The sequence below is a fragment of the Cyclopterus lumpus genome, chromosome 15 (genome assembly GCF_009769545.1).
Source record: "Cyclopterus lumpus isolate fCycLum1 chromosome 15, fCycLum1.pri, whole genome shotgun sequence".
NCBI classification, from domain to species: Eukaryota; Metazoa; Chordata; class Actinopteri; order Perciformes; family Cyclopteridae; genus Cyclopterus; species Cyclopterus lumpus.
In genome coordinates this window covers 20,669,176-20,693,452 of record NC_046980.1, presented here as the reverse complement: position 1 = coordinate 20,693,452, position 24,277 = coordinate 20,669,176, and the positions used below count along the sequence as shown (strand labels likewise).

Below are 24,277 nucleotides of genomic sequence, written 5' to 3'. Positions count from 1 at the left end.
ACACACATACATATACATATACACACACACACACACATACACATATACTGGGCCTTTGAAATGGAGACTGAATTAGTGGAACACGATATATGAAATAACCACATAAACGCTTCACATTAATGTCAGTTGTGCCATCTCTGTAAGTGCTGGTATTGAAGATTGGAGGCATTGACCTGAATACAAAAACAGGAAACATGGAGGAATCAGGAAATGTTTTTTCTAGTAATTTAATAGTCAATTCTGAAAAAAGCAAGTAGGAAACGTTTCATAGACTATACAAAACTACTTTTGTCCTCATCTGGTGAGCATCAAGTCAAATGCATTATTTACATCAGCAGAGAGCCTATACAAAAGCTCTTAATTTAAACAAGTACATCAACAAGAACCAAGTTGCAATTAAAAATAAACACACACAAACCTTTGGTAGTTGTAGTTTCAAGCCCTTTAAAAATGATCTGAAATCCCCCCGAGCCCTTGGATCATAAATAGAGGGAATTTAGATAGCGGCCCCCGCTTTCCAGAGAGAGAGATGACTTAACTAGAATGATGCAGCTCTTCAGACCCGACGTCGTTTCACCTTCCCAGAGTCGCCGCTTCAAAAGTTACAGACCCACTGGCAGAGGGGCACCGTACAGTTTAGCGAAGGCCTGCTGCAGATGCGCGGCTCGCCCCGAATACGAGACGATGAGTCTCGAGTCAAACATTTGTTGAAGAACGTCTCGCCGGCCACCAGCTGACAAGACGTCCCGAGCAGCTGTGGAGCACCTAGAAACTTCCCTCCACATTATGACCAGAGCCCGAGGAAGAGGAACAAAACCCCCAAAAAGTGTTCCGTACACCTTGATTCTTAAGGCTGGGAGGGCAGGACCAGGCCAAAGTGCAGCACCAACAGACCATCCTGGAGCAGAAGGGGACACAACACCAAAAAGCGTCACTGAAAAAGGTATTTCCTGCCCTTCGCCACGATTCCCATTATGTTAGTTGCGGTTTAGTTTCCGGTCGTGTGTTTTTGGAGGGGCTTACCTGGAGTGCCTCTTCGCCCACAGAGTTCTGTATGTCTTTGAGCGACTGGTAGTGGTCCAGCAGGTGGTCTCCACAAACCACATCCACCTGCAGGAAACCGAGAAACACCTTTTCGTGATTAGGCCATAACGTTTCAAGGTATTTGGGTCGGTGACTAATTAACTATAAGCCCCCAACAAACAAAAAAAACATACCGCCCAGAACACTGAACAGACAAGAGATGCCTTGGAAATGTGTGATAAACTGGAAGGAGATGATGTGAGGTCCTGGGTCAGGGATGTCGTATGTGTACAAATTGTAAAGCCCTCTGAGGCAAATTCATAATTTATGATATTGGGCTATATAAAATTAATTGAACAACTTCAAAAAAGGGCAGCTAGTCATTTCCAAAAGGTATTATAAAAAATTAAAAAAGGAGCAAGTATACAACTGTCCTCTGTCTGCAACAATGAACGGTGACCTCTCGTTAGTCTTTCTGCCCTTTCTGTGCCCTTTCTAGGTTCATCCAGACAGGCCGGGAAATCAACCTAAGCTGCTAATCCTCATCCACGTGTTCCTAAATACCAAACACACCATCACCTGTACCCACTTTAACTTTTCTGTTCGTCTCTGAGGAGGAGGAGGAGGACACCTCGGTTAGTAGCGCTTATATTTACAACCATGAGGCTTCTCTGAGACAGACGCTTGGCATCGCTGCACTAATTATGCGATTATAAATCAGATTACAGCGTGTGCTTAACAAGTGTCTGTTGTCCTTTAGATGCAGGCACCCTGGTGAGCTTTGACCAAGCGTTTGCCCTTCTATTTTGGGCATTTCTGCTCGTACTCGGCAGGTGTTTTGTCTCCCGAGTGTACACGTGTTCATTTCTCTTTCCTCCGCTCATGTTTCCATTCCTTGGACATACGGACATTGAGTCTCACAAAAGGACTTGGAAAACCTCTTGAAGGAGTGAGGCAATGTCTTCAACGCCAACGGTCCTGTTGCCTTTGGCTCGTATGAGACGCACGTTTGACACGAGTTTGTGCTTTTAACCATTAGCAGAGACTGCAGTCGACAGCGGCGCTCATACACGTCGCTGATAAACTGCAGACCTAAATCATCCGGTGAAAGTTTATTTCGCGACGTTCTCAGGCCAGTCCAGGTGTGTCCAATGTGATCCAATTTCCACTTGTCTGTAGAGTTGAAATAAAGCTGTGTCATATCTGATGCATACAGCTGGTGTGTGTTGCTTTTAAGCTTCGGCATGAGTGCACATTAATGTAGTTCAGAAATCCCTGGCCGAGGGGATTACAATACGTGGAAACATTTGTGGCGTGTTCAAATGTAATCTTGTAAAAGATTTTGGTTAAAAAAAACTTGAGCAGCTGTTTAAAAGGAGACATAAAATATATATTAGAGGAAATGGGACTTATTTACCTTCCTAACACAAGCTCCAAGCAGCTTATAATACAGGAATAAAACAGCTAACGAGAGGACACAATAAATTTGTACGAGTATGAAAAATAAAAAAAACATTTACAATTTGAATACTTTTTTCTTCCAATTGTTCAAATCTCTGGATTGTATTCATTTATTGACCGGCCTATATTTTCTATTTCAGCTATTGAGGAAGTAAAACCTGAAAAAGCTTAATGTCAAGCCCTGTAAAAAGGCACCCACACATCAGCGTGACCCTGTCCTCCAAGCACGCCTACACTATGTGCTGTAATGCCGGCTTCCTTTGCTGTCCCGCTTCCAAAAGTAAGACCGTCAGCATCAAGCCAGCGGCCTTGTCCGTTTGTGAACTCGTCAGCTGTCAGCTTGGCAGACTCACCTGGCAGGTGGTGCTCAGCTCCATCTTCCTCCTGATGAACAGCTCCACGTGGCGGACGGTGGCCTCGCCCGACACGCGAACGTACCGCCTCTCCAACGGCTGAAGAGAGGGACAGGAAGGTCAGCGTGGAACGTGCTGAATCAAACTTCTTTAGTAATGTAATCGATTCAAAAACTATTTTTTTTTAAAAAAGGAGTGCAGTTAATATTTAGGATTAATAATATTTAGGTTACCTTATAGCTATTGATGCCCTCTTCAGCCCTGAAAAACAAAACAGAAGTCAACATGCAGTGAGAACAACTTTTTGGTACATAGCAAGTATTCGATTGAAGACAATAGGACCATCTAGTGGCATGTCCATGTAACTGCAGGGTAATTTAATTAACTGCTACAAACTGGGTTCCACTTTTTACTCAATGGCGAAGAAATACCAAGAGCATCATATTTATGTCGCCATGCAACATCCCTATGCTTTAAACGGGAATGTGTTATTTATAATATAATCATAACAGACTAGAGAGCAGCAGTGGTTTCATATTTGTGAATTAAGAGAATGATTTATAGCTGGAACACAAGGCAAATGAACAGCAATGAACGTCCAGGTTTGTGTTTCATCCTCGCTGGAATGGTACTGCTACTTCATACTGAACTTGGGAGTTTGCATTTCCCATGTGGGACGTCGAGAACACAACTAGGCCATTTTCACAAAAGACTACAAACACCCAAATTTGATTTAAAAACATTTCACTTGTATCCGTTAGGAGCTACAAGCTGCAGGGTTTCTGGTGTTTCCCATGCATGCCTGACCCTTGGCAGCAGAGCCAATGCTAAAGCGATTAGTTACACCTGTGCTTTTACTGCGACGACAAGTCCAATGTCTGCTGTGAAAATGCCTATTGGTCAGACTTGTTGTTAGAACACTGTGACTGGCAAACCGACAGCGAAAATAGACCACGACAACCAGTTCACAGGCAGAGAAATAAGAAAAGAAAGACGACAACTGCAAACAGGGCTGGAGTGGGGACACTTTTCAGCCCGGGAATTTCAGGCTCAAGACCAGCCCACTTTTTCCATGGTAGTGGAAATTGGATAAATGTAGCAACAGTTCAGCTCTTACTATCCTGTAGTTTGTTTTTATTAATACCATGGTCCAACAAATAATGTAAAGGTTAAATACAACAATAATAATCCACTTAAGATGAGAAGTTAACACAAAATATTCCACAAGGATAGGTTGATAAATTAACAAGAGCAGAAATAAATAAATAAAACATTTGAAACATATCCCACTCAACAAAGAGGGATATTGAACTAATGTTTACAGTTCAACTCACAACACAGTATACAGACTGTCTTATCTGAGTCATATTACTGCATACTTCAATATCAATATTATATATCAATATTTGCAAAGTCTATGGATCGCCATATTTTGGGTGATATAAAAAGGCTAATATTTTAATTCAATTTAATATTTTGCTTGGGAAAAGGTTGACAACGCGACAACGCTATTAATCAAGCCTACAACGTTAGCCGAATAGTTACGTTGCTAATCATTAGGCCTTTGTCTCTCTTTACCAGTTGACACTTGTGTTTGTCCTCTTGAAAATGAATCAGTAAGTTTGGCACATTTGGCAGCATCCTCCTCCAATGCCTTTCTTTTTTTCAACCTGGCTTTTTCAGCCCCTCCTGCCCTCTTCCTCCTGTCATGGTACAACCCATGCAGAGGTGTCAGAATGTGTGTAGCCCACTTTAAGAGAAGATGAACTAACGTGACAAATGTCAACAAATAAAATTCTCGACCGGCCCAGAAGTGAAGCGGCCCACCGGGAACTCTCCCGATTCTCCACCCCGGGCCTGACTGCAACTGATGCTGGACAGTAGCATTAGATCCTTACCCAACAAAATCCAGCAGAAGAGATACGTCCAGCTCCGGAGGAATGGTGAACATAGACTGGGGAATGTTTTCCTTCTTCTGCCTCTTTATCACCACTGGACCCGGAGGGGAGACCACCACTGCAGAGCAGGAGAGAGAAAACACAGGGAGGCGAAATGTAACCTCCGAAGTAGCAGCGTCAACCAACAGCAGAGCGATGCGTTTGATCCACTGGTTCCCACTCTTTTCAAGAATATCTATTTTTCAGGACTTTTCCAGGACATTTTCAGTGATGCTCTCCGTGGTATGACAAGGATCGCTGCATACAATGTTATATTCCTCTCTGTAGAAGTCTGAAAAAGCAGTCCAAGGCTACCATTTAAACATGAAATCATCTCTGATGTGCTTAGAAATCACCACAAATTGATCATTGACTGATAGAAAGATAAAGACCACAGTCGCTTGCAAGCAGTGACTCATATTTACACATTTTAAGCATACCTTGACTCACATTAAGAATTTCAGCCCCTTAAGTAGCAACTTGCATGTGAAACCATGTGACATGACTTGACACAAGTTAGTCAACGGTTATCCAGGACGATTAGGAGCCACATTTAGCAGGAATATCACCTCGGCAGGCGGTGGTCACTTGCCTTCGTGCGTGTATGAGCATGACTGTGCGAAAGAAATGTATTTCTTTGGACTCCCAGTTCAGTATTTTTTTTAAGATTGCTTACACACTACAATAACGTTTAGTAAAACCTGACACTAAAGGAGCAAAACCTCAGCCCAGATCTGCATGATCTATATAGAATATGTTCGTTTGTGTAAAATTATTGGGTTTTTAAACATTTGAGGTGTAAATACTCTGATCAAAAGATGGCACTGCAGTGAGAGACAACCAACTTGCCACTGACTGACAAAGAATGGAGCAGATTCATTCAGAAGCTCTATGACCAACAGTGTCACGTGTGTTAAATATGATTCGATGTCTTCTTTGGAGTGTGTGAACTAACATTGCAAATACTTCAATAAGTGTTTAACCCAGAAAGACGGTGAAAAATTGTGTTACATGACACAAAGCCGAGGATCACAAGCGTTCATCCAACCTTAAACCTTTAGTAGTGAACTGTTCTACCTGCTTTTGGCACCGGCAGCCCTCTCTCTTTGTAGAAGTTACACATTCGCACTTGTTCAGCTGTTGCACAAAACAAAACAAAATGAATGAGTTCAATTTTGAAATTCAAAAAGAAAATGACACAATGTACATGATTAACCACAAACTACATCATACTTTGTATAATCTACTTACACTTCTCCAGGAAGGGAACCATTTTGTAAACGATATCCTGCAGCTGTCTGTCAGGCCTGCAGGAAAAAGACTGCTTTATCACCCATTGACAATCCTAGAATCTATATCCAATTAGAGAATTCATCATGTCAAAAATCCAGAGTCTTGACAATAAGCTACTTACAAGAACATGAATGCATTCCAATTTCCAGAATAATTATGTGGCATTTTCCCCACACTTAAATACCTAACCCTCTGAAAAACGTATTTAAATGGTTGGGTTGACGACCATCTATTCATTTAACAGGTACGGTTAGGGGATCCACATCATCCAATACATCGAGAATTAACACACCTACCTGATGTTGTAAAGGGGTTGCGTCTGGTGGACAACGATGCCACACGTGGGACACCTGTTGCTATGGAAAAAGTGCTTCACGATGCAGCATTTGCAAACTGGTAAAAGAACACACAATGTCAGACAGTCAGCACCTTATGTGTGATGCATAGCCAAACTAATGTGGACTTTAATGCTGAATAAACGGATTCATATTTAAGAAAAAAATAACATTTATTTTTTAACTAACACTTTTGGTAAGAATCCTTTAATTCAAACATGTTTGTTAAAGTATTGTTATAGTATTCTTTATATTTAGTGAGCATTATGTTTTGTCAACTTTTCAAAGATCATCGCTTGGCAAACAATGGAGACTGTCATTCTCTTGTCACTGTACATCCATACCACGTGTGTCAGAGTAAATGTTTGTATGGGCATCCTGACAGTTTAGTGGCATACTGTAAAACCACTGCACCCCCTTCTCGTGAGCCTCACTGTGCCCCACAAAGTTTGATTCCCACGGGAGAACCCGAATCAATAATATGGGGAACTCCTCGTGGTCCTCTGGGAACTAAACGCTGGAACTCACATGTGTGCAGGCACTCCGTGATGGTGGTGGCGTCGATGAAGAAGCCACAGCAAAGAGCACAGCGGATATACGGATATAATTGATTGAGGGGGAGCTTGGGCTGGGGGAAAGAAGATTTAAAAGAAAAAGTCAAAAAGGTTACAGCCGTTAAAAGATAGGACATGCAGCCGAACGCTAACTAGTTTCTGAAGCAATGATACGTGTGACTTTAGGTCTCAGCTGCTGCACGACATGATATAATTAGCTAACATTAATTGTCAGTTGTCAGAAAGGTAAGGAATTAAAAAATAGTCTTCCTTATGAGTCAAGTGACTTTTAAGTAGAATTGGACAGTCAGTGTGAGTAACATTCAAATACAACGGTCAGTAAATGTACCTCTTCCTCTGAATCGCTGTCTGATATGTTCGTTGACCTTTCATGACTCTGGCGACCTAATAACGACAGATATAGAGGAGGCGACATTCCCAACGGCCGCTAACGACACCGTGACAGACGTCCCTTTTCTCGGAAGTCTCGGAAGCTAAATAAAAGGTTTATTTTAAAGTACAACTTGGCTCTTAGACGTCGACGCTATTTGAAATGAGTGAAGTTAGCTATGCTTGGCTAGCGGGCTAACAAACGTACACACTATGCGCTTACAGATTTAAGTTAATTAGCTAGCTTAGTTGCTAATATGACCTCCGTTGGTTGGTCAAACGCTCCAGTGCGTGCTATTACAGCAAAAAAACTACCACAAAATAAAGGATTTCCTAACTTTATCTAAGTTACTTTGATGCCTTTTTCGCACTGACGTTAACTACTCAATTTACCTCGCGCGTGTTCCGCGAGCGGTAATAACAACACGGTTTCCGGTCTGGTTTTTTCAGAATAAAGGCGATCTGACCAGAAAAGCAATGTTCCGCTCAATTCTAAACAAAATGGACAAACATGTTCAGTCTAAATGCTACCCCCCTTGACAAATACTTAAGTCTCGCAATATTATTTAACCTGTAGCTATGCATAAATACAACATACGTCCTCAAAGCCTTCCAAAACAACATTTCCCAACATATGAGAATAACCTAGCCATACATGGGGGGGACTCTTATGTAATATAAGTGTGAACTGGAATTAAACATACAGCATGAAATATAAGTACGTTCAGTGATTCGCTTACTTTTCTAATAATTCTAAACACGATTGACAAATCAAGTACATTTATTTTGAAGATACAATTAGGTATTTTCCGGTGACTGCAATACACGAGGAAGAAGGCTCTACAAACAAATAAAACAGGAAGAATTAAAATGATGAATATCATTAATAAAGTAAAGAAAAATAAATACTATTAATAATAGTACGAATAAAAAAGGAAGCAGCGACTGCTCTGATGTTGCCAACAGAGGGCTCGAAGCACATCCTTACGCGCTGTGCAAGCTTGACAAAATGTTATTTCTTAATTATTGCTGTATATGTGTCTGTATTTATTATTTTCCGAAATTTAAAAAAAGCACGGAAACAACAATTTGTTCAGTAAGTGTATCAAGCAAACATTGTTTTCGTGAAATAGTTGCCCAACATAATAAAAAACACTTTTTATAAATAAAATTAAAATGTACATATATAATGTACGTATATGTGTATATTTTTTTCTTTTCTTTTTCTAACAAGTTTTGAACAACCCCAAAAAAATAAATCTGACCAAATAAAAGGATTTAGAATTTCAGAGCTAAAGCTTCTTTCTTTCTTTCTTTCTTTCTTTCTGTGGTAACAATACAGGAAGAGTCCCAGTGAATATGGTGTTAAATGTTGCAGTGGCATGCCCACCAGAGTAAGGACATCCCCTAATACAAAACCCCAGCGACATGTCTAAGCAGCACAGACATTCCTTTAGGACGCAACATTCTGTTGCTTATGTGAGATGGGAAACCCACCACCAACTCAGGCTTTATTGTGTATGTTATGCTTCAACTTCTGAAACTTATCCTCCTTGTTATAGCATGTCATTAACTCCAAAAAGTACAGTTGCTGCTGCGTTTATTGGCCATGAAAACTTAAAAAAACAATATTAGTCGGGGGAAACAACCTCCACCTAATGTGTTTGAATGGAGCAGCAGGAAGACACAAACTATTTTGATTTTATTGTGAAGCCCCCATGTGGCTAATGTGTCATTTGTGACATTGGGCTACGTAAATCAAATTGACTCAAACTGCAATTCTGAGAGGTTTGGTGAGAAATGTTTGCAGTGATGGTTCAGTCATCTCCATTTATGATACAATTCTGCATCCTCTCAACATTCCCTCCCCTAGGTTTAATCAGGCAGTTTATGTGCAGAAATGCTCACTCATATCCGTGACTCCTTGTGGTTAAATATTTACTTTTCGAGAGATTTCTTAGCAAGGTCTTTGTGCGCACATGCTTTCTATCTGCCAACGAAAGACATTTACAGTGTTGTGTTTTGGGAGTAGTGAACCAAGTTTCCGCCTCTTAATTGTATCGGCAAGTCTTGCAGTTAGTCAATGTCAACAATGGAAGATCAGCACCCTCAAAAACCTTTCATGACTGTGCAAATATCCCCATGTCATGGCTGAGGATTGGCAGGGGATTTCCAGACATCTGCTCACCGCATAATAGCTTTGTGTTGTCTGTGTGTGTGTGGTGCATATTTTCTGCAGTCATGTGCATCTCCATACCTGCACGTTAACTTTGTGATTACTTCTTGTGGTGACAACATGAAGAACTCCAGAGTAGATTGAGTAAACGTTCTCCGCACTTCATTTTGTTGTTCTTTTGCACATGGAACTTTGGGGAAACCCCTTCGAGAATTAGGTTGAATAAATTGGGAATACTGGTTTAAATTAAGTGGTGAATACACTCCGCGGCTGATCATCTTGTGTGGGATTACTGGGAATTTACAAGAAAGGGAGAATAAATCCATCTCATGAAACAGCTTGTAGTGATCTCTGGTCTTTGACGAGATGACTTGGTTGCGTTGTCTCAAGTATTCTTTTGCTTCCCCTCAGAACCTCTACTAGATATATTGTCAGGAATAATTTATTGTCAAAGATGGTTTCCAAGGATCCAGTCTATGGTAAAACATAATTTAGGACAGTGGCATCTTATTGGTGGAAATACTTCCGACATATATACACACACAGGAAGTAAGATCGAACAAAACCACCTAAAACAAAGGCAGGGCACCAACAGCACAATAGCATGACCTTTCCATATATATTATAACAACAGCTTACAAATAAACATTATTAAGTGTTGACATGTAGCAAAACTAGTAAAAAAGACTTGGATCCAAATGACCATATCAAAACACTGGTTATATATATATATATATATATATATATATATATATATATATATATATATATATATATATATATTGTTTTTCTAATTTCAGAAAATGAAAAGCATTTTACAATTTACACAGTACTCATAATAGTATATTACACGGTGCATACAGAGAAAGATAGCGTGTATGGTGCACCTCACTCGGACAGAAAACCAGCTCAAACGTGCTCTTCATATCAGTGCTGTGTGTCTACTTATGTCACTACAGTCCAGAGTTCACCCGTCCCACCGGCAATAATGACATCCAGCTATTTGACAAATGACGGTCAAAGTGGTTTAGCATCACTGACACACAATACCTTTTTACTGAAAGCTAGTTATGATGGAAAACTGTTCCTCAGAAATAACTTTAAAATCACGTATGTAGTATTCTTTTACTTGGTTGTAGTTTCTATCAGATACCATTTGACGCGACTCTCTTGCCATTTAGCCACAGTTGAGAAGTTTAAGATGTATGTCTCACTGTTGGCAGTTAGCTAGGGTTGTTAATATATTTTAATGTATCTTTTTTGGGGGGGGTATTTGTTCAAATTCTCATTACACCCCGACAGCGATCTATAAATCAAATGCTCTGACAAAGTATTATTAGTTTGAGGACTATTCAAGTGTTCCTATGGCTAATTCCCACACCTGTAAGTTTTTGGGGAGTGGCTTTGATAGGAGACTTTCTTGATAGATTTAGCAACTTTAAGGGCTAGCTAGCGCTGTTAGCTACTTTCGTCGGAGAGGAGTTGGCAACACTGGGCTGGGCTTTTCGGTTTGATCTTTTTTTGATCAAATCTAGCTTACTCATGCTCGTTCCTCCAATGATACCTACCCAAGCATTAAGCGGAGCCACACACTTCAGGGCTATTGACCACAATTCTTCTGCCATTAGTCCCTACATAACAGAATTATATTGAGGAGTAAACTGGTAATACATGCACGCATGAATCCTCATCGTTGTGTGCCAATGCTGACGGGTGTAGTCTATCATCTATCGTCAGCTCTAAGGCACTTAGCTTTAGCATCTGGCTATGAAAATAGCAGTATCATGGCTGACTAGTTAGCCATAATCTACCGACCGCCTATATAATTTACCAGGTATAGGCTCTTTGGCTCTGCACTTACGGTTTAACTCAGACAATCATATAATTTCTACTTCCAGAGTAGCCCTGTCTGAAAGAATATCTGCATTACTAAAACTACAAACTGTTGAGTTGAGACAGGGCCTATACTGACAGGTGTCCACTGACTGGAGAGCATAAGGTATTGCCGTTCCCATCTCAGACCTCCAGGAGACTCTGGGGCCGCTCAGGTGCTGGAGGTGGGTCAGGCTGGAGGCGGCAAATGGGCTTGTTACACATGGGGCAGACACTGCGGATCTCCAACCATTTCAGCAAACACCTGGGAAACGCGGATGGATGAGAGAGACGTGTTGTCATTTCAAAGTAAGGCAAAGTCCGTAAAGTTACACAGGGGGAAATCTTCAGCAATTGTCTTTCAATTGTCTTTCAATATCTTCCGTCTCGAGCATAATGTATCAGTCAATACATTTAGCCGTACCGATTTATGTACAGCCAACAACAAATGCTTCAAGTATTGTGTTATTTGACTGTAACTTTGCACAATCACAAATATAGTCAGCTTGTCCACTCTCATCAAAGTTTAATAATAAGGACTTACTTCTTGTGAAAAGCATGGGAGCACGAGCACACTCCGAGCTCGTCCCTGCTGCGAAACTCCTCTAAGCACACCGCACATGTTTGCTGAACAGGGGGAGAAAAATTGTTTTTAATATAATGGATTAAAATTGACGTGTGAACAATGTTCAGTTTATACAGAGTATCCTAATTATACAGCATTTAAAAAGTCAGAACGATAATGCATCCATTCTGCAGCTAATACTGTGAAGGTTTTTGCCTAAATAATCACCAATAACATTTGCCATGACTGCACTGCTATAATATTATTACTACCATAACCCCTTATTCATGTTAATATTGTACAGTATGTACTACAATATAAAGTGTTAGTCATTAGCATGCAATATCTAAACATTACCATTTTTAGCATCTAGGTAATGTACACCAAACTAGCCCCCGAGCTTACTATTCACAGTTTGCTGCTAGCTGTGAAGAGCACTTATTTCTATTGTGTGAATTTTGTCTGACGACACCACTATCTAATATTAGGGTAATATGCTAAAGATTTAATTTAACATATACTTTTTAAAACCTGACAACATAAACATTTTATTTTGTCCCTTTTCTATTTCCTGTTCAAATGGTTATTAGCACAGGATGCTAACAGGAAGCCATCGCTTTTTCCCCTTACATTTTAAACGCTAAACCGCTAGCTTACAGCATATTTTCCACATTCATTCCATCCTATTATTATTAGTAGTAGTATGCCATTAAACAGTTGGCATTGAGCTCAATGACTCCCATATTCTCTGTAGGCTATTCATTTTATGTCAACAGGCAATGGAAAAGGTCAACACCCAGATTTCTCACTTTTACAAAAACCTGTCCACCGTTATTATGTAGTATGCAATTAAGACATAGGTGGCTGCAACAGTGTACCGAGGATTAGCCAAACAAACAGAACCTCCTTTAAAAATAGCCTACATTAAGATTTTCCAGCAAATTACAGACAATATAGCTCATTACAGCAGTATGTGTGCTGCTGAAAATGGCAGCTCATTGACTCCGATTCTCTCTGTATTCAACTTACGCCAATTAGACTCAGCTTCTTCCCCGTTCCTTTCAAAACAACCTGTTGAGGAGAATTGAGTTGAGTTCACCAGAGAAAAACAAGCAAATGAAGATAGTTCCAATTTGACACTAGTCAAACTGGACACACAGCATTAAGAACATATTACCTCGTTGTAACCGTACTGTTCTCGTGCACCTTGTCGCCTGAGTCTGTGAAGCAGAAAAAGAAAATAAATTCTACCAATTGTATCATGTTCCCGGTGCTCCACATCCATCTTCTTCAGGACATGTCTTATCATGCCATATGAATCAGCTGAGATTCTGCGTCAAGCAGCCCTGGAATTCAGACAATGACAAATGCAAGTCAGAGCCTGTGCACCTATACGCTTAAGAACGTTTCCCTTTATAGAGGAAAATTATGTTTTATTAAAGTGATCATATGTTTTTGAAAGCATACATTTGTCACCATTATTTTAGACTCAGCGAACAATTAAAACCAATTACAATTACCTTACAGTTACCTTATTGTAAGTTACTGATTTGCTTTGCCAATACTAAAGAAATCGCGTCAACTTATCACAACCGTCTTTTTGCATTTTGCATTTTGCATGTTTTTTTGTCAGATATATCTCCCACAGCCAAAAGAATCAATAAAGCCTAACCTCCTTAGCAAAAGTAAATATTTGAGCAGATCTTTCTAGAAATCCTGAACAGCATCACACTGACCGACATAATTCAAACCTGTCTGTAATGGCCTTAAGCAGCTTTGTCTTGAACCTTTGTTGTTGCCAAATAACAGACAACCAACCATGTAACCCAATGAGAGGCCTCTGCATTCAAGTATTGAAACCCAGTCTGTAACGAGTATAAAAATACAGAATGTCACTAACAGAAGTAGTGGAGGCAGGACGAGAGACCAAACAATAGTGAACGGGTAGTTTTCAGCCAGTTTCACTTCAATAAAATCTGAGTTTAATACTTTTAAAACTCAAACTCAGTACATGGCCTTTGTGAAAAGGTAAAACAGACATAAATTGCCAAATGTTGCTTTCTGTTCATTGCCTATATGCTCTAACTTAAAAGATTACGATGCCTATGATAGAAATAGAAATCTATAAGTCTTATTACTTAAGATGGAACAAACAGAACAGACAGACATGGTAACATATTGGTTTTCGAGATTAAAACCGAGATAATTGTGTAGAATGTTGTCACAATCTAGTGTTTAAACGAGGATGTGCAATATACCTGCAATGCAATGTATATAGAAATATGCTAAAGCCACATTCTAGATTTCTGCTCGTTTGACAGACTGTTTGCTGTTAATCCAGAATGACGACTGTGTGAATTCAGAATTCAGAATTCAGAATTCAGCCGCGTCTGTTATGTCGTACCTGAACATGTAGCAGCAGAAGATGAGGGTGAGCATGAGGATGAAGAGGCCGATGCCCAGGATGATGATGTAGACGTTGAGCGGCAGGTGGAAGAGCTCCTCAGATGTCATCTTGCAGTAGCGGTCGGAGTTCTGCAATCCAAGGACACACAGACACCCTGAGAGGACGGGACAGGCGAAGAAATGGATGGAAATAGAAGAATAATAGCTTGTATTACACAGCTAAAGCAACATGGTTTGGCTGCCAGGTATGAAAAAGAACATATGTTTTAGTGTTACACCAGCACAGTATCACAGCAATCATAGGGGATTTTCATAATGGCAGACTGCAACATTTCCTGAGATTTGTAGTCTCGTCAGGGTGAGTTTCAAATAAGCATTCTGAACTATCCACTGAATATGTATCCATACCAGTTCAAATATTTATGCATACTTGAAGCGACCTATACCTACAGATGGCAAAGTATTACGAATTTTCGACAATGAATACAACTACTTATTCAAACTGCATCATATCCATATTATCAACATACAATATTGGGTCGGCATGAATGCGAACCGACTCAACACAAAGAACAAGGCACTCACTCACGAATGCGTTGGTCATAACACATTCATGTTTTCAGATGCATTTTGAAAATGTATTAAAATGTCTTTTTCTACTTCTTTTTTTTTAACAAGAAAACCAACAGTAAACAAAGCTACAGTCAGATGTAAGGTATGCAGCTTACAGCATGTGGCATTTAGAAGCTCAACTCGACACAAATGCTTCGCACATGGCATTTAAAGGCTGCTCATCACTTTGAATATTTTTTGCATAAATGGCTCGGAGTAGTGTGGGTCAGCTTTCATGTTTAATTTCTTTGTGAATGATGGTGATTTTTGGACAACTTCTCCTATGTCTTGGGTTTTCAAGGGGCCCAGCCCTGAAAGCCCACTCTGTTTGTGGGGACCAACTTACTGCACAAACCAACAAGGTGGTCGCCTACAACCTCGACGCTTCATATTGGCCTTTCAACTTAATTTCTAAGGTTAGAATTAGGTTTAGGTGTTGCTCTGATCAGTGGAGTGGGGTAGTTTTGACGACTCTTAGGGGGGTCGACCCCCTACTGTCGTGTTTATGTTTAAAAGGCATGACGGTTCGCTGACCTTGCAGCAAGTCTCAGACTTTGCGCCTAACCTAGCTACCGTATTGCTCATATCTGCATATCACTAAATATACCAAAGGAAATAATAAATAGTTAATTTAATTTTAAATAGTTTATTTATAGTTTTTTAAGAATAAGCAGAATAGCCACAGACAAAAAGCATAACAGAGATTATTAGTTTAAGGGTCTATATAGCAAAAGGTACCTCAATAGTTTCTTTGACAACTGGTGTAATTCTGAAATGCGATTTTAGTCAGACGTTAGTAGCTATTGCAGCACCACATCCTGCATGTAAGAAGTGGATGGAGTTGTTGTGACATATCTCATTGGTTTGAGGACTTTTGGCATTTTGGTCATAGCCATCCTATATTTTAAACTTTTTCTTTCTTCTTTTTGCAACCGGAGGAGCCGCCCCCTGTTGGCCATTAGAGAATGCAGGTTTAAGGCTCTTCTGCATTGGCCGCCTGTTCTCAACTCAACACTTTATTGTGGGGCCTCTATGATGGACAATATTAAGGCGCAAGACCATTATGTAATTAATTGTCCCCAGATGACATACTCCCCAACTTCTGGCAAAGTGGGGGAAGCGAGCCGGCTGAAATGGTAACAAGATAAATACTTTGTTCAGAGTGACATCGTAGCCACACCAGAGGGTGACAATCGGTTCCACAGAATGCTGCATCTGCACTCCAGGTGGCTGAGTGAAAACGTTGTTTTCTATATGGCTTGTATGCTCCCCCTTGATTAGGCAATGAGTGCAAAGATGCCTAAGTTTGAGTTAAGCACACTTACCGTTACACCATTGGACAAGATGCATCAAATATGCAAATATTCGGTTGACAGACCCAGGAAATCGTTGGGGTCTTGACCTCTCCGATATCACAAAGTCTGGTCTCCACAACAGCTCAAGCTATATGACCTGTGCGTCCACTACGTCAATAGGTCCAGACTAGCAAAACCCTGATGTTGGAGCAGATGTGCAGTGAGTTCAATCCTTTTGGGTCTGGAGGAAGCAGATCTGAGAAGACATTACCAAGATCACCGGCGGCTCATTCAAACCGCAGTCCAGTGGTGATTTGCCGCTAAAGGACAACGACTATAAAGCCTTGAAAAATGAGTCTTTTGAGAAAGAGAAGAAAAAAAACACATCAATGTCACTGGCAGTATGGAAATACACTCCAAATACCATCTAGCGCTGTGGATATGTACCTTCAGCCGAACGCAGTCCCTGTTTTTCTTGTTTTGACTCTCCTTCAAAACATTGTCACAAGGCTTTCCCTCCCTTCTTTTCTCCCCTCCTTTCCTCTCCTCTCTCTCCTCTGTCCTCTCCTTTTTTTTCTCTTTTTTTTTTTAGAGCTCCACGTCGCTTCCCCTCTTCTCCTGCAGTGAAAACCTGCCGAGGACAATTATTGAGAAGAGACAAAATGAAAAGGACATGAATGCCCCCCCCCCCCCCCCCTCCCGGCAGCACGGCCAGCCAACCGGGCAGACGGCCTCAGTGTCCCTGTGGAAAGCAGCGTCTCATCTCGTCCTCCTGCCTCCGCGATCTGAACAAAGGACACGGGGGTAGGTATGTGACACAGGAAGACACTGCTGCTCATGTGAATTCAGATCTTCTCCTCTCCTGCGTTCTCTTCTTCTCACGTTCACTCCCCTCCTCTCTCCTTCCTCGTCTATCTTCCCCACTTCTCGTCTGCAGTTTGTAAACAGATCCCTGCTCATGTGATTCGCTGTCTGCATCACAGCTCTGCTTTCACCCCTCCTCCTTCCTTCCTTCCTCCCTCCTCCTTCCTTCCTTCCTCCCTCCTCCTTCCTTCCTTCCTCCCTCCTTCTTCCCTCCCTCCCCGCCCAACTGCCCTCCCTTTCACCAGACGAGCCCCCCCCCCCCCCCCCCCCACCCCATCTACTTCCTTTGCAGCTGCAAGCTATTATTGAAGTAGCTGCCGAGCAGATGGCAGACAGGCAGATGTGGAAACAGGCCGTGGTGAGTGGCTGCGATATGATAGTCATAAGGTAGCTTGATTGATTCCAGAAACATAATGAGACGTTTGTCAAATTGGCGGATGCCAACTTCCAGATCATAAGAACTCTCTCTCAAGATCATAGCTGAACGGATTTGGATGGGCAACTATAGGCACTTCCATAAAGGCAGGACCATAACCTGGGAAAAGTATACCTTGGGGCCCCAGACAAGTGCTTCCAACTACGGTATCTGTGGTCATGTTCAGAATGTCTCAGAGGTTTTGACTTTACTGAGTTTTAAATTGGGCGCTACAAATGATCTAGTAGTAATCAACCAATTAATAGTCTGAAGCCATAGCTGCCAGTGTCCAGATAAATCAGAGAGATCGTAGAGACAGCAGCCGTTGAAAACACAGAGTGTAGGTATCCTCGAAAAAGTCCTTCACATGTTGTTTTCACACATCTGTTGTTTATTGTCTACACCAACCATTTACTGGAGACACTACCGTAGACTGTATATAAGAAGTGGCCGTAGTCATCATGACGTCCCCCATTGGTCTGTAGACAGCCTTTATAAAAGCCTTGAGTGCGACGATTTTACCGTTGCCATCTTGGAATTTGGCCATCAGCATGTTGTTATTTTTTGCAAGAGTGACTTAGAGATGCTGTATACGGACGGCTCTGGTAACGCAGAGACCTGTCATAGTAAGGCCGCCCTAAAGCAGACCCTGCTTTTTGGTCTATTTCACTCTAAATGGTCCATAATTTACTAAATCAACATCACGCTGTATTGAAGAAGACTTGAAACTAGAGATTGAGACCAAAAACTCATGTTTACAATGTTATAAATCAGGTGAGCAGTAGGGTCATTTTCTTAGACTTCTATACAATCAGGCTTCTTTTTGCAACCATCTACGGTCAGTAGAGAGAATGCAGGTTTTAAGACACGTCTGCATTGTTTTTACTCGGCAGAACCTGAGGTCGCCGCCTGGTTTATGAGCAACTACGACACCTGAACGCGCAACAATCAGACATTTTGATGCTGCTGACACGTTTTAATTTCAATGTTTGATAACTCGTCTGCGTGGCTGGGGAAAAAGGCCACTTCTGTTGCCAACATGATGACGTCGGCTGAAAAATAATCTATAAAAATGAAATGTAAGGGGTGACAAGGGCATTACACCTGAACCTGAGACCCCATCTTCTGTCCTGATTCATAATGTACTGCCACTAAAAGATATGAACCAATAAACTGTAGGAGGATTTGTTTGAGATTGAAATTGTCCTGCATGTGTATGCTGCTATAACAGGACACAAACCTAATGTAGTTTTTCTCAAATGTGTATATTGCTCTATTGATTGATCTTCAACTATTCAATAGCTATGTTCCAAGAGGTACTTAAGCCTAATGTGTTGTTACTCCAGTACCAATAGCAGTGCAGATCATAGGTAATTAATGAATACACATTATTAAAAAATATATACTTAAAGTAATTTCACAAAATGTGTTGTCACCCCACTTCCAACCTCTTTACATATGTTGTTATGTAATATTGCTTTGTTTACAATATAATTAAACATCATTTAAAAAATATGTACTTCCCTTGGACCTAAATACTGTATTTACCCCAGCATTCAATAGGCGCACAATAGGTATTTTATTTTGTTTACCCATGTGTACTAAATACACACACAGTAATTTGTGGTCTCCATTAAAAAATGTTGTTTGTTTTGTTTATCCGTCTCTCCCAAGTCTCCTAAACCTGGTGCGAGTCAATGTAGTGTCCCTGGGTGAATAAATAATATTCTCTTTCGGATGATTTGGAAGTAATCCAATCTGAAACATGGCATGTCAAACCTTACTTGGCCATCGGCATTCAGTCAGTATTGTGAAGATAAATAAGAACAGACGAAAAGGCAAGGCAGAGAAACACGTGAGCAGAAAGTTAAATAAAGTAGGTAAACACGAGAGGAACGGGCCACAGGTAGACAGCACAGGTGCGAATGGATGTATCGCGGGTGTGAATGAAGGAATTATTAGTCTGGTGAGGAATGAAAGGAAAAGATGGACTAAACAAGATGCCCTGAGCTTTGTTTCCTGTAGATTGTTCCCTTTGTTCCCGGCCTGATAATGAGCCGTTCTCAGGGAGGAGAGACTTACAGTTTCTGTTGTCTCACTGTGTTTGTTATTTGCTGCCTCCTTATTTCAAATGCTCTCACCTGACAAATAAGGCACGAGACACACACACACACACACACACACACACACACACACACACACACACACACACACTTACTCACTCACTTGTTGTGAACGTGCCCTGAGGTCATCGGCCAAGTGGGGTTAATGCACCTGAAGTGCACAAAGAAACACAAAAAGGAAGGCATTTTATAAAGCTATGAAAATAATAGAAGCTTAAAGGGAAGTGTTAGGAGCTAAACCCGTTCTCATTACGCTCTTAACTATGTGATGTGAAATAAAAATGGAAACAGAATGAAAAAAGCGGTAGCAGGGAAAAGCTCCTCAGACGGAAAGTGAATTGACTTCCATTCACCTGGAAGTTAGTAAGAACAGAAAGGTGACACCCCCGAATGAACACTATGGTTTTGCAAAGCAATGTAATAAGTGCATGAGCTTACTTCCAAGTGACCAAAGGTCCATCTAGTGGCTGGTGTACAGTTGTGCAGCACATGGCGGACTGTTTCCCAAAATCCTTCTCATTGAACCAGAATACTGAAACTCACAAACTTCACTTACACAATAACAATGAATATATAATTCAATGTGTTTTACAAAAACAAGAGTGTGCATCATGAGAAAGTCAGGTATTGATTTTTAATTGCTACACACAACATTTAAGAATCAAGCTTAAATACCACTGAGATTTGGATGTGAAAGTAATGATCCTCTAGTATCCCTATAGGAGTGTAAAGGTTATGTGAAAGGGTCAGTGTGTGCAGTAAATACAAACTTAACAACTTTATTAATCCTACCGATCCTAACGACTACTGAACATAATGTATGTTCCAGAAATGGCAGATTGGAGTTATAATACAATTTAAACATACAAACGTCCTTACGTGTAATTGCAAATGTGTAAACCTGCATACGTGTTACATTCAAGGGCTATATATACAATCAGTAAATAAGTGGTGTGATCATCTGATTTTGAAAGGTTGCCCTAATAGATCTTCAGGCTGCTCTAATAAGTCTCTTAGATCCCTCCAGTTAATCCAGGATGCTGCAGCTTGTGAACTAACAAAAACTAAGAAGAGATCACATTACTCCTGTGTTAACTGCTCTGCAACGGCTCCCTGTAAAATCAATCTAATTTAAAATCCTTCTCCTCACCTACGAAGCCTTGATGATGCACCATCATATCTTAAGGAGCTTGTAGTACCATATTACCCCACTAGAGAGTTTATAGTACCATAATACTCCCCTACTAGAGAGCTTATAGTACCATATTACCCTACTAGAGAGCTTATAGTACCATATTACCCTACTAGAGAGTTTATAGTACCATAATACTCCCCTACTAGAGAGCTTATAGTACCATATTACCCTACTAGAGAGTTTATAGTACCATATTACCCTACTAGAGAGATTATAGTACCATATTACCCCACTAGAGAGTTTATAGTACTATATTACTACCCTACTAGAGAGCTTATAGTACCATATTACCCCACTAGAGAGTTTATAGTACCATATTACTACCCTACTAGAGAGCTTATAGTACCATATTACCCCACTAGAGAGTTTATAGTACCATATTACTCCACTAGAGAGCTTATAGTACCATATTACTACCCCACTAGAGAGTTTATAGTACCATATTACCCCACTAGAGAGTGTATAGTACCATATTACTCCACTAGGGAGTGTATAGTACCATATTACCCCACTAGAGAGTGTATAGTACCATATTACTCCACTAGAGAGTTTATAGTACCATATTACCCCACTAGAGAGTTTATAGTACCATATTACTCCACTAGAGAGTGTATAGTACCATATTACCCCACTAGAGAGTGTATAGTACCATATTACTCCACTAGAGAGTTTATAGTACCATATTACCCCACTAGAGAGTTTATAGTACCATATAACTCCACTAGAGAGTTTATAGTACCATATTACCCCACTAGAGAGTTTATAGTACCATATTACTCCACTAGAGAGCTTATAGTACCATATTGCCCCACTAGAGAGCTGCGCTCACTAAATGCAAGGCTACTAGTGGTTCCTAGAGTCCAAACAAGTATAATGGGAGCCAGAGCCTTCAGTTCTCAAGCTCACCCCCAACACATTTAAGGGTAGACTTAAGACTTTCCTCTTTAACCTAGATATGCTGCTATAGGCCTAGGCTGCTGGAGGACATCTTAGGATACACTGAGCACCTCTCTCTCTCATCTGTATGAATGTATCTCCCTTCACTGCACATTAATAACTCTACTTCTATGTTGTTCATTCTGTACACATGACATATATTGTATTTCTGTCCATCTGGGGAGAGGGATCCTCCTCTGTTGCTCTCTTGAAGGTTTCTTCCCTTTTTTCTCCCCTTTTAAAGGTTTTTTGGGGGAGTTTTTCCTGATCTGATGTGAGGTCCCGAAACGAAAGATGTCGTATGTGTACAGATTGTAGAGCTGTCTGAGGGAAATTTGTAAGTTGTGATTTTGGGCTACACAAAATAAATTGAATTGAATTGAACTGTATCTGAATAACTACATGGACACTCAGAGGGCACAGACCTTCGCAAAAGCCAAATGTCATAATAAGTTCACGCATTAATTTTTGTTTCTTCAAGAACAACTTTATTTTTCCTCTCACTTTCTGTAGAAACATCTATATTCACTGTCTGTCTGAAACGCTGCGTTTTTATGACGCAGAATTACGTTCCAAGTCAACATCTTGGGTCCATGTTGACATCTTGTCAGCTGACATCATTTACCTAAAAAATAAACCAGACACATTTAGAAAACTGTGAAAGTTGCTTGTCCAACTGTACTTTTGAATAAATATGACAATAAACATGAACGTGATCTGAACTGACCACTTGAGACGGCACTAAAACACGTAACAGTCCGTGTCTGCTACACAGGTGAACTCAGACGTGAGAATGAAAGAAGAAACAAGTAGCAAGATCATTAAAAACAGATTACAGGATTTAAAAAAAACACAATGGGTTGAATATTATGTAACTCCAGAGTTTGTGGGTGAAATATTGAATTCAAACCGTGAAATAAAATCTAGCTCCAGATTCCTTTGGACCAGATTCATCGATGGATTTACTCATTTTAATCTATTTAAGTAGACTATTGTGATTAGTAGTTAATTTACAATGTGCATAACTGCGATTAGTTATTTTGTTCTAAAATACATTTTTCCAGCAGAGGGCGCTGCAGGATCACATGTCAAGTGTGGTAATATCAAACACAACAGAAGATGGCGCTGTTATCTGTTTATATGAGTGCAGCACGGACTGGAGTAGCAGGCTTATCATTCTTCTAATATTATTTTCTCATGTTCACATAAATTATATCGTGCACTCCATACCATCAAGCAGTAGCTACCACGTGGACTCATCCGGCATGTTTAGGAGACCTCAAACACAACTGACGTGTTCACTTGTTGCTGTCCCTCTTGTCCAATCCTCTGAACAAGAGTTTTCTGGTAGTTTTTGTTCCTTCTTTTTTTTCATGTCTCCTTTTCTACTGTGGAAATGTGCAAAGGAATTGAACCTTGGGCCGCCTGGGGTTAAACACAACATTTTATTTATTTTGTATTGTGCAGCCCCATTGCTACATGGGAGGTCAGCCCCCCTAGTGCGGTGATACTATATGTAAATAAGGCCTACCGTGCCTCGGCCAGACAGAACAAGATTTAACCAGCCTGCGCCCGACTCCACTTCGACCTACCTCCAAAGCTCACACGTGTGTGTGGAACAATAAATTCCAGCAGCGCGCCAAGGGGAGCAGTTCGGGTGTGTTGACGGAGGGGGCGCTAGAGGAGCGCTCTCTCGACTGTCGCTGAATCTTTGAATGAAATCATGTGGCTCCATCTATTTTTAATTATATCTGATGTGAACTTTATTGAGCAAGGCCTACTTTAAAAAATATATATATATATATATATATATATATATATATATATATATACTACAACTACCACAAAAACAGAGCTGGTGGGATTTTTTTGAAGATCTTTTTTTTTTTTGGCCCTATGAAACAAAACTGACTATCTCACATGTCTTGGAAGTTGAAATCCTGACACTGACCAACTCCGCACTCCCTAAAGGTGGGCTGACTTGTTTGTGTCTCAACAGTTACTGAGCTTTCCCTCCTGCCAAGGGTATGAAGGGTGAATGTGACGGCGCGCGAGAGGGCATTATTACACACACACACACATAATTGGCTTTGAAATCTTGTTTGTTCATAACAAAAATAAAAAAGGGCCTCAGATGTAGGCCACGTGTCTGTAGTGCAAGACTGATCCGAGGACCCTCGACAGGGCGCTATAAGATGCTGTCGGTGAGATAACGGACCACTTTCGTTTTCGGGTGACACGCGGAACTTTTTTATCCTTCACTAAAAAAAAATAAAATAAAGATTTTAGGCGACGTTTGTCAGTCGCGGTCCCACTTGCCATGCAAGGCATTATGGGCGTGCACCGAGGGCACAACATCATTAATGCACTTGTTATAATGATGAATGGGCAACTGTGAAACAAAGCCGATGACAGGTTATCTTGCATTCGCACACTTCCACAAAACCCAATGCATCTAATGCATTAATGACA

The 24,277-nt window shown here is 40.7% G+C and overlaps 2 protein-coding genes across 5 annotated transcripts; both read right to left on the bottom strand.

Moving 5' to 3' along the window:
* Positions 1-211: 211 nt before the first annotated feature.
* On the bottom strand, positions 212-7,799 carry pcgf6 (polycomb group ring finger 6). Its single transcript, XM_034552034.1, has 10 exons — positions 7,306-7,799; positions 6,931-7,030; positions 6,364-6,460; positions 6,026-6,081; positions 5,852-5,911; positions 4,736-4,853; positions 3,071-3,098; positions 2,838-2,936; positions 1,024-1,110; positions 212-898 (listed from the first exon to the last, which is right to left on the bottom strand). Exons 1-10 carry the CDS (start codon positions 7,390-7,392, stop codon positions 848-850), a joined length of 783 nt encoding a protein of 260 aa, XP_034407925.1. The 5' UTR covers positions 7,393-7,799; the 3' UTR covers positions 212-847.
* Positions 7,800-10,312: 2,513 nt separating this feature from the next.
* Positions 10,313-16,936, bottom strand: LOC117744492 (RING finger protein 122-like). Of its 4 annotated transcripts, none has more exons than XM_034552829.1 (7): positions 16,544-16,936; positions 16,303-16,470; positions 14,364-14,520; positions 13,137-13,179; positions 12,989-13,030; positions 11,939-12,021; positions 10,313-11,659 (listed from the first exon to the last, which is right to left on the bottom strand). In XM_034552829.1, exons 2-7 carry the CDS (start codon positions 16,325-16,327, stop codon positions 11,539-11,541), a joined length of 471 nt encoding a protein of 156 aa, XP_034408720.1. In that variant the 5' UTR covers positions 16,328-16,470; positions 16,544-16,936; the 3' UTR covers positions 10,313-11,538. The 4 variants fall into 4 exon arrangements, with proteins under 4 accessions (XP_034408720.1, XP_034408718.1, XP_034408719.1 ...); XM_034552827.1 differs by having other exon boundaries at positions 16,303-16,629; positions 16,720-16,936; XM_034552828.1 differs by having other exon boundaries at positions 16,303-16,528; positions 16,720-16,936.
* Between the last annotated feature and the right edge of the window lie 7,341 nt (positions 16,937-24,277).

What these genes read in the sequence shown, in the direction of transcription:
- pcgf6 (XM_034552034.1), bottom strand. Translation starts at nt 7,392, where the DNA reads ATGTCGCCTCCTCTATATCTGTCGTTATTAGGTCGCCAGAGTCATGAA. An exon ending in CACGGAGTGCCTGCACACAT is followed by an intron (nt 6,461 to 6,930) that starts GTGAGTTCCAGC and finishes TTCTTTTACCAG; the next exon opens with TTTGCAAATGCTGCATCGTG. An exon ending in CAACCCCTTTACAACATCAG is followed by an intron (nt 6,082 to 6,363) that starts GTAGGTGTGTTA and finishes TTTTTCCTGCAG; the next exon opens with GCCTGACAGACAGCTGCAGG.
- LOC117744492 (XM_034552829.1), bottom strand. Translation starts at nt 16,327, where the DNA reads ATGCATCTTGTCCAATGGTGTAACG. An exon ending in TTCTGCTGCTACATGTTCAG is followed by an intron (nt 13,180 to 14,363) that starts GTACGACATAAC and finishes TCTGCTTCACAG; the next exon opens with ACTCAGGCGACAAGGTGCAC. An exon ending in TCCCATGCTTTTCACAAGAA is followed by an intron (nt 11,660 to 11,938) that starts GTAAGTCCTTAT and finishes CGCGTTTCCCAG; the next exon opens with GTGTTTGCTGAAATGGTTGG.